The sequence below is a fragment of the Physella acuta genome, unplaced genomic scaffold (genome assembly GCF_028476545.2).
Source record: "Physella acuta isolate Inbredline_101_S28 unplaced genomic scaffold, ASM2847654v3 ptg001237l, whole genome shotgun sequence".
NCBI lineage: Eukaryota > Metazoa > Mollusca > Gastropoda > Physidae > Physella > Physella acuta.
In genome coordinates this window covers 716830-728031 of record NW_026732753.1, presented here as the reverse complement: position 1 = coordinate 728031, position 11202 = coordinate 716830, and the positions used below count along the sequence as shown (strand labels likewise).

At 38.4% G+C, this 11202-nt stretch overlaps 1 protein-coding gene across 5 annotated transcripts in view; it reads right to left on the bottom strand.

Annotated features, from left to right (window-relative positions):
* Window positions 1-5305: 5305 nt before the first annotated feature.
* Window positions 5306-11202, bottom strand: part of LOC131957386 (uncharacterized) — an 81182-nt gene continuing 75285 nt past the window's right edge. For all 5 annotated transcript variants that reach the window (XM_059322170.1, XM_059322169.1, XM_059322167.1 and 2 more), the window contains one exon: window positions 5306-8847. In XM_059322170.1, the coding sequence (XP_059178153.1) occupies window positions 5424-8847 (3424 nt within the window). In that variant the 3' untranslated portion in view covers window positions 5306-5423. The remainder of the gene's footprint in view (window positions 8848-11202) is intronic.

The following is an 11202-nucleotide window of genomic DNA, read 5'->3' as shown; positions in this document are numbered from 1 at the left end:
ATCGATCCAACACTAGAATCTAACTGGGCCTTCGTTTTCTTAGGCCTACAGTAAACCATTAGGCCTACTTGGCTAGTCTAGCTAGTCTAATTTAAGTCTAGATCTAGATCTAGATCAAAATCTTGTCTCTAGAGATCTTTCCAACTTTTTAAAATTTTAGGTGGGGGGGGGGGGGGAAGGGGTTTGCCACAGCTTAATGATAATCAACAAAATAACAACAAAAAATAGTATTATTAAAAAAATAAAGACATGTTAGACCTATTTAATATGTCTACATCATAACTCTAATTTTGTGTAACCTTTGCAGAGGCGTAGCGAGGGGGGGGGGGGGGCCGGGCGCCGACCTTAGGGGCGCCAAAATGGGTTGGAAAAAGAAATTGAAAGTTTGACGGGGGAGGGGGGGTGCAAATCCAAAGTTTGGGGGGGGGGGGTGCAAATCGAAAGTTTGTCCCCGGGCGCCGGGAAGGGTCGCTACGCCTCTGAACCTTTGTATAAACAAATTCGATGTATTTTTGGTTATTAATAAGGTTAAAGTTAAACATTAAATAATAAACTTGTCCTTGACTTTACTGGATTTTAAATATTACTGGATATGTAGGTGGGGCACACTTACTGTGACTTACATTTCTGTACACGGTTTAAAGTAAATATTTACCAAATTTTTAAATAAAATATATTTTCAGGCGGTGGGCGTTCTTGGGGGTGTGTGTGGGAGGGGGGTGCCTTGAAGAAACCCTGACAATGGCCTTTCTGCACTTTACAAACACACATAAGGTAATACCAAAGAACCATTTTAAAATATGAAACCTTGAAGCCTTAACCAATGAACATTCTGGCACACTGGACATTGACTGGCTAGTGTGCAAACAGTGTTTCTTCAGACTTTTTTTATCTCCGGGGGGGGGGGGGGGGGGGACACAACATTTATCTTTATGTTTCTAAATAAATTCCATTTCGTTCGGGGGGGGGGGGGGTGGGGGCAGGCCGTTTAGGTGGTCCACAGGCGACCATAATTAAGTTTTCATAATTAAAAAAACAATAATTTTCATGCATTTTTGACTTGATGGTTGTTTTGTAAAGAGAATAGTGGATTTGCGGTTGGATAATCTTTATTCTTTAGACACTACCCAACGCTCTTGTATATTCTTTTTCCCTTTGTTTTTAAACTAAACTATTGTGAAATCCGAGCCCTCTTTCTCCTACAATCAAACAAACGCTGTTGCCGGCAAAATTCTTTTGAAAAAAAAATCTAAGTCCATTGCGCGAGAGGCCTCTATATAATTATGGTAAACGACTTTTGTAGCTTCTCTATATGGTTGTTTAGGGTACCACAATCCATTGTGATTTTAAAATGTAACATGTACGTTTGTGGTATTGATAGAACTACTACTCTGTACTATCCTGTATCCTACAAACCCCAAATGTGATATTAAATGTATATAATTTGAATTCTCTCCCTTGAGTGTTTTACAATAGACTTTAGGAAAAGTAGTTGAGATTTACCAACCTCGGCGCTTTGTTGTCCCTTGAAGCTCCTTTCTCAGCCCCTCCCACTAGTAGCGAATAGATACATGGCGTACTTCCTAGCTGTACATCCTCAACTTCTCAATTTTGTTCAGACACTAGCCACGGGTATTACATTAATAGTAGAGTATTAATTAGTTTGATGCATCTTATTCATAAAACAAGGAAGGTAAGACTTTTATATTATTAGTAGGCCTAAATGAATTGATTCAACATTTATATATTAAATTATAATGAATTAATATTAATAAAGGACATTATTTAGGGTGAGGGTCTGGTCTTTTCTGAGGTCACAAAAGCATGACGTCATTAATGACGTCATTAGGGGACAAAGCCCCCCCGAAATTTTTTTACCGCCCCCCCCCCCCCCCCGAACGAAATAAAATGTATATAGAAAATATATACTTTTAACAGTGTCCGCCCCCCCCCCCCCGGAGAAAGTCTACCGCCCCGCGAAAATTTCAAGTGCCCCCCCTCCCCCCCCCCCCCCGGGGAGAAAAAAGTCTGGAAGAAACACTGCCCCCCCCCCCCCCAAAGGTTTTTGTCATAGGCCTAACATGTGTTTATCTCATCAGATCTTTTACATATTTTAGTGACAAAAGCTTTTAGTAAAGAAAGTAATTTAGTTTTTTAAAATCTTATTTTCAGTGCATTTAAAAAAAGTAAAGTTTCCCTTCCAAACCTGACGGTCTATGGGGCAAGTGAAGTAGAGTTCATTTGTTTCTGTGACCTCGGCATATGAAGAGATAGTTTGGTCAGCACTATGCCCAGCCGCCTTTACTTTACCTAACGTGAGTTAGGTATCCATCCAAGTTGGGTGGACTCAGGGACGGTCTATACTGACTTGAACCCGGATTCTAACTCGAGACGTACAGGTTAGCAGTCCAGCTTTCTACTGCTAGACCACTTCGTCCCTTGTCACTATAAGAGTTTTTTTTTTAAATATTTGCTTTTTATATTTGCTTTATATATTTGCTAGGTTTCTGTAGATATTTTGTACTGTTTTATAACTGAGTTATATTTTAATTATTGGTTCTTGAGTAAGGTTTGACTTGGAAATGTCAAAATATTTTGTTTACAGACATCCAAAACAGACTTTTTGACATATTTTCAAGGGAAAGCAAAACTATATAAAAAAAAAAATAAGATTGAGAAAAAGATTTTATTTCAGTTCTTTAATTTCTACTAAACTTGATTATCACACCTTCATCTAAAAGCTTCTGACAAACCATCAAGTATTTACATCAGTCTATAAAATGGCAGTTCTCCCTCTTCAGTACAGAGTGGGCTCTCCAATACAAAAGTACAGAAAGAACAATTGGTGATTGTCTCTTGTGATTACATATAATGAATTGTTTCTGCATGATCTACAACATTTGTATGCTCTTTTCTTCTCAATGTGCCATTATAAACAAATTGAATCTGTAGGTTTTAAAGTTACTATCACACAAGTAACTATATGTGAGAGAACATGCAAGTTAGTAACTGTTTTAGATAGCAATAGCTAGTTGTTAAGCTAACTAAAAAAATGAACAAATATTCATGACTAAAAATGAATAACACAAAGATCACTCAACAAAATGACAGAATGAAGGGAATGAAAATTGGGTGAGAAAATTACCATTAGATCTTTGTAAATTGTATATTAATATATACACCGTTAGTCTTAATTAGCTTATTTTTAAAGTTATTTACTTCTATTACAATAAGTATGACGAAAATGGGAAAAAAATGGCATATATTAAAATATCTATCACAGAGTGAGGGAATAATTGTGACACACAACCTCAAATCTTCTGCATTTTCTAAACTCTTTCATGAAAGATTGGGGTACAATTTTCAGACACATTTAATGAACCTGCAGATTTCAACATGTTTGCTGTCTTAAAATTCATTAAGGAGTTGTAATTTAAATAGCATGCACACTCTTCAGTTCTAATAAACACTCTAAATGTTGTGAGATTATACAATTAATACGGTAAAATCTGTACAAATCCTATACATTTATAAAGTACACATTTTTTTCAAAATAGAAAAGCTGCAATAATTGAATTTTTTAAGTTTAGTAACTAATTTAGATATTACATGTGAATTTGTTCAATTACAACAGGTAAATAAATATTTACAATGCCTGCACTAAATCCATTAGTTATTTGATTCTAAAATGTGCCTAATGAAATAAAAAAAAAATTAAAATTGATAATTTTTCGCTCAGAAACAGTTAAGTTCTAAATTTGCTAGGTAGCTTTGTTCTTCAAGCAGGTGAGCTCAGGAATGTCTAACAGAACTAAGCTGAAAGTGTCTGGGATTTAAACTCAACTCACAGATTTGATAGCCCTACCACTTGATCAAACCTAATTATTTCTATGTGCAACAGGATAGCTCTGGGGATTCAAATAGCAATCAAGTGCTTTTGAAATGAGGAAACAAGGTAGCTTCTGCTGTGGGTCAACCTTAAATCATGAGGACTACAAATACAGAACAATTATTGAAATTAAATGGGTTATATGTTAATGTACAAGCAAAAAGAATGTAATTGTCAAAAAATCAATAACAAAATTTCTACAATATAAATTTGAATATATTGACATCTAACAGATAATACATTTGATTCAAGAGTAAAAAGCATTTACAGTTAGTTGAAAACACTTGCTGATGTATGTCAAACATTTATGTTTAATATACATTGTAATATCAACACTTTATATTAAAGATTTCTTCAAATTTAAAATGAATGATGTTTAAGAAAGCTGATTAATTAACACAATTTATGCAATGGTTTCTGATATAGATGAAAAATATCACAGTCAAATAACATGAATTTGAATAGGGATCTTTTTACAATCAGAATAAAGATGAACTTGTTCACTTGAATTCTTCATGCAATAAATAGAGCTTTTTTTCTAAAAAATATTGTCTTTAAATAATTAACTAAACATTTTTAAGCATATTAAAGTTTTTAAAAAAATATATAGGCTTCTTTTTCATTTAAAAAATAAATTAATATTTGAAACTGTTTTGTTCAGTGTTTTGTTTTTGAGCATGAACGAATCTATATTCAATGTAAAATGCTTAGTTGCTCTTGCTTGAATAATTGACTTGAAAAACTGCCGGAATGGCAAACATGTAATATTAAAAAATGTATTATCATCTGTTTTATTTATGTAGCTACAAAATAAAATGTAAATCTGAGCGGTATTTACAACTGAAAGCATTTTTCTTTATGTTAATTTTTTGTTAACTATATTTTTTTGTGCTTATTTACTATTGTATTATGTGAAGCTAAAGATGATGCAAAAAAAAAAAAAAACCCACTATTTTTATAATTAACTGCAGTGTTGTTTTAATATGTTTGATTTGAAATCCAATTATTTAATTAGCAATGAGAAGGCACTCCTGGGAGCTAGTTACCCTACCACTCAGGGTAGACTTCTGATAACAGTTCTGAGAGAAACGATTGCACTATTTCTCTTTAAAATATGTGTAGCACCCTGATAGTGCCTCATCTTGCTAAGATATTCTGGTACAAAAAGTGAGATCACATCTCTTTAAAAAACACTGCTTCAAAACATTTAGGGATTCACAGAAACATACATACTTAAATACATTACCTCCAGAATTGAACCTCATAATAATTCTTTTATTATTAAAATTTCCTCATTTTCTTCTTGAATGAAATGTGTGTATATTTAACTACAAACAACTCAAAGTAAAAATAAAATATCTACTTGCACAATTTACTAATCACTTTTTGATACCATGACACAGCCCCCCCCCCCCCCCCCACCCCCTCTTCAATGCATACAATTATAATGAAATGACAAATGAATATTCAAACATTTTTGGAAGTATGGCAATCTAAACTTGAATAACACAAGTAAATTCCTGTGAATGGAGAATCACAAGTAATCCTGTTCACTACCTGATGATAAAGATTCTCTCCTCTCACGCTCCAGGAGCTGCTGGTCAAGACGCTGGTAATTGTCCTGGCTGAGTTCACCAGTCAACAGCCTCTGTAAGAATGGAGTCTCTGATCTACATCTGCCCTCTTCATCCACTGAAGACACACTATCCTCTGCTCCTGAAAAGCCACGTAAAAACTTTTCCAGTTCGGACATGTTTGGAGAGGATGAGAGTGGCGTGCTGCCGTGTGAGGTCTGACTGCTGGGCGAGTGAGTCAAGCACTGGGACACCTGGCATGAGCTGGGGTACAGGATTGTATCTGTGGGGCTGCGCTCAAATTCTGGGTATACCTCACCAGGCTCATTGTCTGTCTGTAAACCAATACTCTTTGAACGTCGAGATCTGTGGTTTTCTTTCTTCATTATCATCACAGACACAGGCTGGATGGAAGAAAGGTCTGAATTTGTGATCCCTGAAGCTCGTGGCGACCCAGGGCTGGTCAGGCGATGAGTTGTGGGTCGTGGAGACGTGGGGCTCAGCTTGGACTTATTGCTGCAGCTGATGCTTGCTTTTGGTCCAGTGGTGTGAACGGGGGAAGCATGGCTCTGGTTTGGTGAGTTCATGGACAAGCTGGCTGTGTAGAAGTGATCAAACAGTATGGCGTCCATATGCTCTGATGCACTCATGGAACTGGTTGGGCTGTACACTGACTTGGATGGGGAGAGTTTACCATTGGCTTTAATGGCGGCAGATGCTGGAACTTTAAACACTCGTCCGTGGACCATTTGTGTTGATTGTTCATAAGTGTCCTTTTGTAAGCCACTGACCTTTGTAATTAAAATATCAGATTCCTCTTGTGGCAGCTGACTCTGTGGTAACTGCTGAAAATTTCTCATTAAGGAAGAGTTGGGTGGTGATTTTCTGAGAGGAATCTGCTCAATGAGCTTGTCAACATCGGGAGAGGTGACTGCTGCTCTCAGTAGACTCATTTTACCTGAATCCCCAGCACTGTTGGGGCGGGCTATCCTGACGTCAATTTTGATGGGGCTGGGTAGAAGAGAGTTGGCACAATCTTGTGGAGTCTTGTCCAGGACAGTGATGTGAATTTGTCTGGCTGCAGGTTTGTCACTGACAGGCCTGCTGTCACTCACCATGGGGACGTCACAGCTGGCTGACATCTGACTGGCAGCTGGACGGGACCCTGGCACCGTGCTTGTCTTGGCCTGTGCAGGGGAAGCTATCATAGAGTAAAGGTTGTCTTCAAACGTTGAGTTTTCAGCTAGATCAGAGATCAAAGCTTCGGCCTGGTCGGCCCCTAGAGAACCACAGTACTCCACGGCCAGGTCAAGCAAGTCATCTGGCAGGCTGAAGGAGTCGCAGCTGTCTGATGACGGGGCTCTCTGGTTTCTGTTTGCACCAATGCTGCTGCCCGTCTGCCTGTCAGACATGGTACAGCTGGATGCTGACATGGCAGACAGTGGCAAAGGGAGCTCCTTGGTGGGTTTACGCATCTGTGTGCCACTGTGGGCATAGTTAAAGGAGACGCCAGATTTGGGTAGAGGCAGCTCTGTAGATTTTCTGGCCCCGTGTTTACTGTACCGGGCTCTCATTTGACCAGAAATTTTGAAATTATTTCTGGCCATTTTAGATCTTTTCAGTTCATTTTTTTTCTTCAACGCCTCTTCCAAAATCCACTCTGTGTAGGTCAAGGGGCCTTGTATTGCTTCCCCTTCCTTATCAAGCAAGGTCCTAAGCAGAGAAGGTCGACCATTGGTTGTCTCGTTATCAGAGGACTCACTAGAGCCAGAGTTTGACAGGGTTGTAACAACAGCCGAGGTCACAGAAGACTGAGACACCTCCTGATCAGAGCAGAGTCCAAAGCTGTCTGAGAAGTTCTCCGAGTCCAAGTTGGAGCTGAGCTGGTCCAGGGACACAGGGCTGGCAGGTATTATACTCAGGAACGAGTCCAACTCCCTCAGGTTTTCTGCTGAGAAAGCAGCTTCCCCTAGAGTCACAGAGGCATCATCCATCAAGGAGGTGTGTAGACTTTTACCAGTTTGATCCATGGTGTTGTTGTGATGGACATATGGTGTGTGGGAGCTGCCATCAGCTGGGCTGTCTATCATGTAGCTGTCCTGGAACAAATTTGTGTCCATCAACTGACTGAGAAATGGATCACAGTTGCCATCTGTCATGAAGGATGAGCTGTCTGTGTTGGCAGCTGTCAGGTACTGAGACTGCAAGCCGTTGTATTTCAAGTTTGTCTTCTCTTTCTTACCGGGTGGAGGATCTGATTTGCCACAGGACCCTGGATAGGTGGAGGACAGGGGAGGGGTGTCCAGCTCTGGTTTTTGACAGCCGACAGCTGGCACGTTTGGATGGCATGAGAAGAGGGCATTGCGCAGGATACTGACAGTGTTTGTTCTGGGGGCATGGCTTTCATCCTGTGACTTGCAGATGATGATTTTCTGAGAACTGGGCATAACCTTAGGATTAGCTCCAGTTTTGAGGAGAGAATATAATTTACTGGGTGCTAGCTCGTTATCTGCAGCCTGGCCATGTACAGTGGTCAGCGCAGGCTGTTGGGTGACCAGAGCAGGCTGTTGGGTGACCAGAGCAGGCTGTTGGGTGGTCAGCACAGGCTGTTGGGTGGTCAGCACAGGCTGTTGGGTGGTCAGCGCAGGCTGGGACACCTCCTGGAGCCTTGGAAATGTATTTGCTGTGCTTCTCATGTTTGTTTTGGATGGACTGAGCTGACTTCGGTTAGATGCAACTGGTTTCCCCAGCAGCTCTGTTTTAGAGAGTGACTGCTCCATGGCTTCAACTGAGCTAAGGCCAGTACATCCCTCTGTGAATGTCAGTATATTTTCTTTCTCAGCTAAGCCTTGACTAAAGAAGCCATTAGTCAGGTCAGGAGAAAACCAATGGTCTTGGCTAGTGAAGAGGTCAGCTGTGGTCAGCTGGGGCTCTGACATGTCAGCCAGCACTGGGTCAAAGCTGTTTGATGTCAAGGTCAGGTCAAAGAGTTGCCCAGCTGGGTCGGCCATATCTACTGGCTCAGCTGCCTGACCCACTGTGGGCACATTGTCTTTGCTGTTGACTGTGGCCACTTGGTTGAGGGCCTGTATGTAGAGCCCACTAGAGGAACTACTTCTGGGGATACCCATGTTTAGTCCAGATGAAATATTTCTTTTCTTTCTAGGCCGTGCATAAGGATTGGATGAAACATCAACTTTTTCTGAGTGCAGCAGCTGGTCTAGCATGATAGTGTTGTCCTCATCAGTTTGTCTAGAGCTGGCCAGACGGGAGGAAGACATGTACTCCACAATGGGCAGGTCTGTTTCTAAGCTGAAGCCCAAACATTTCATTGCTTCAAAGTCCTTCTGCTCCTGGGACAACTTGCGCTCGGCTTCTTCTTGGCTGAAACAAGACATGACAGTGTCAATGCTTCCATTCTTAATTGTACATATTACTTATAATAAAAAGTGAAAGGCTGCAATGACACCAGCAGAAGGGTCTTCACCACTTCTCTACTGGGAATAAAGTAAACTTAAGAATACAACTACACTACAGGTTACAGCCTTATTATTGAAAATGATTATACCCAGATCAGATGGCAAAGGTTTACGGCTGGCAACTAAAAATACTAAAATTGATAACCAGGTCGAATGACTACGGAACTATTCAATATCCGCAGTTTACAGCCTGTAGCAAAATTAATTTAACTACTTAAAATGACCCCCTCTCCACTCTGTCACACATCATCACATACAGATGGACCTTTCCCTAAAATCATGTCCCAACAGCCAACAACCCCTTTCAAAATCAACGTGTTTTTCTTAAAGCATCAATGTCTTTCTAAAATATCGACTTAAAGCATCAATGTCTTTCTAAAATATCAACTTAAAGCATCAATGTCTTTCTAAAATATCAACTTAAAGCATCAATGTCTTTCTAAAATATCAACTTAAAGCATCAATGTCTTTCTAAAATATCAACTTAAAGCATCAATGTCTTTCTAAAATATCAACTTAAAGCATCAATGTCTTTCTAAAATATCAACTTAAAGCATCAATGTCTTTCTAAAATATCAACTTAAAGCATCAATGTCTTTCTAAAATATCAACTTAAAGCATCAATGTCTTTCTAAAATATCAACTTAAAGCATCAATGTCTTTCTAAAATATCGACTTAAAGCATCAATGTCTTTCTAAAATATCGACTTAAAGCATCAATGTCTTTCTAAAATATCGACTTAAAGCATCAATGTCTTTCTAAAATATCAACTTAAAGCATCAATGTCTTTCTAAAATATCAACTTAAAGCATCAATGTCTTTCTAAAATATCAACTTAAAGCATCAATGTCTTTCTAAAATATCAACTTAAAGCATCAATGTCTTTCTAAAATATCAACTTAAAGCATCAATGTCTTTCTAAAATATCAACTTAAAGCATCAATGTCTTTCTAAAATATCAACTTAAAGCATCAATGTCTTTCTAAAATATCAACTTAAAGCATCAATGTCTTTCTAAAATATCAACTTAAAGCATCAATGTCTTTCTAAAATATCGACTTAAAGCATCATTGTCTTTCTAAAATATCGACTTAAAACATCAATGTCTTTCTAAAATATCAACTTAAAGCATCAATGTCTTTCTAAAATATCAACTTAAAGCATCAATGTCTTTCTAAAATATCAACTTAAAGCATCAATGTCTTTCTAAAATATCGACTGAACTCAGTCACCAGAGAGTATATCAATTAATTCCTATAACAATTTACTGAAATAGTTTTCTAAAATAATGGCTTCAATTCAGTTTGTAACATTTTTTAATGCAAAAGTGTGATGTCACACCATCTGAATCATCCCCTCATCACAAAATTATGACCACCCCCCCCACTAAAAGTGTGACGTTATTTATGAACGACGCCTGACTCAATTTTAACCCAACTCCAATGCAGCCATTTCATTCACTTTTCAAAACATTCTTCTCCAATGGTATAATGCAAGAATATCTTCTCTTTTTATCTAATTAGGCACTGGAATAGTCATTGCAGCATAACTGAATGGTGACTTAATTCAATGATAAAAAGGGAGGGACAGGATTAATTACTAGCAGCCAGCCAATGGTGAACTGTTAGATCACAGCTGGTTGGTTACTTGAATGAGATTTAACCAAGGAGGAGTAGATCATTGCTTTAGATCACAGCTGGTTGGTTACTTGAATGAGATTTAACCAAGGAGGAGTAGATCATTGCTTTAGATCACAGCTGGTAGGTTACTTGAATGAGATTTAACCAAGGAGGAGTAGATCATTGCTTTAGATCACAGCTGGTAGGTTACTTGAATGAGATTTAACCAAGGAGGAGTAGATCATTGCTTTAGATCACAGCTGGTTGGTTACTTGAATGAGATTTAACCAAGGAGGAGTAGATCATTGCTTTAGGTCACAGTTGGTTGGTTACTTGAATGAAATTTAACCAAGGAGGAGTAGATCATTGCTTTAGATCACAGTTGGTTGGTTACTTGAATGAGATTTAACCAAGGAGGAGTAGATCATTGTTTTTTAGGGATCAATCAGGTTTTACAGCAAGTTATTTTAACCATGTCTGGTGTCAACTTCGTTAAGAATAAATTACTAATCAGTAATTATTAGCCAAAATATGTAGAAGATTCCATGAACCCAAAATGCTCTTATTAAAGAAAGCAAGTTTGTTTTATTTATTTTGTTCTGTGTATTTAACATTTTTTTTTGTAAAAGGTATTTTATAT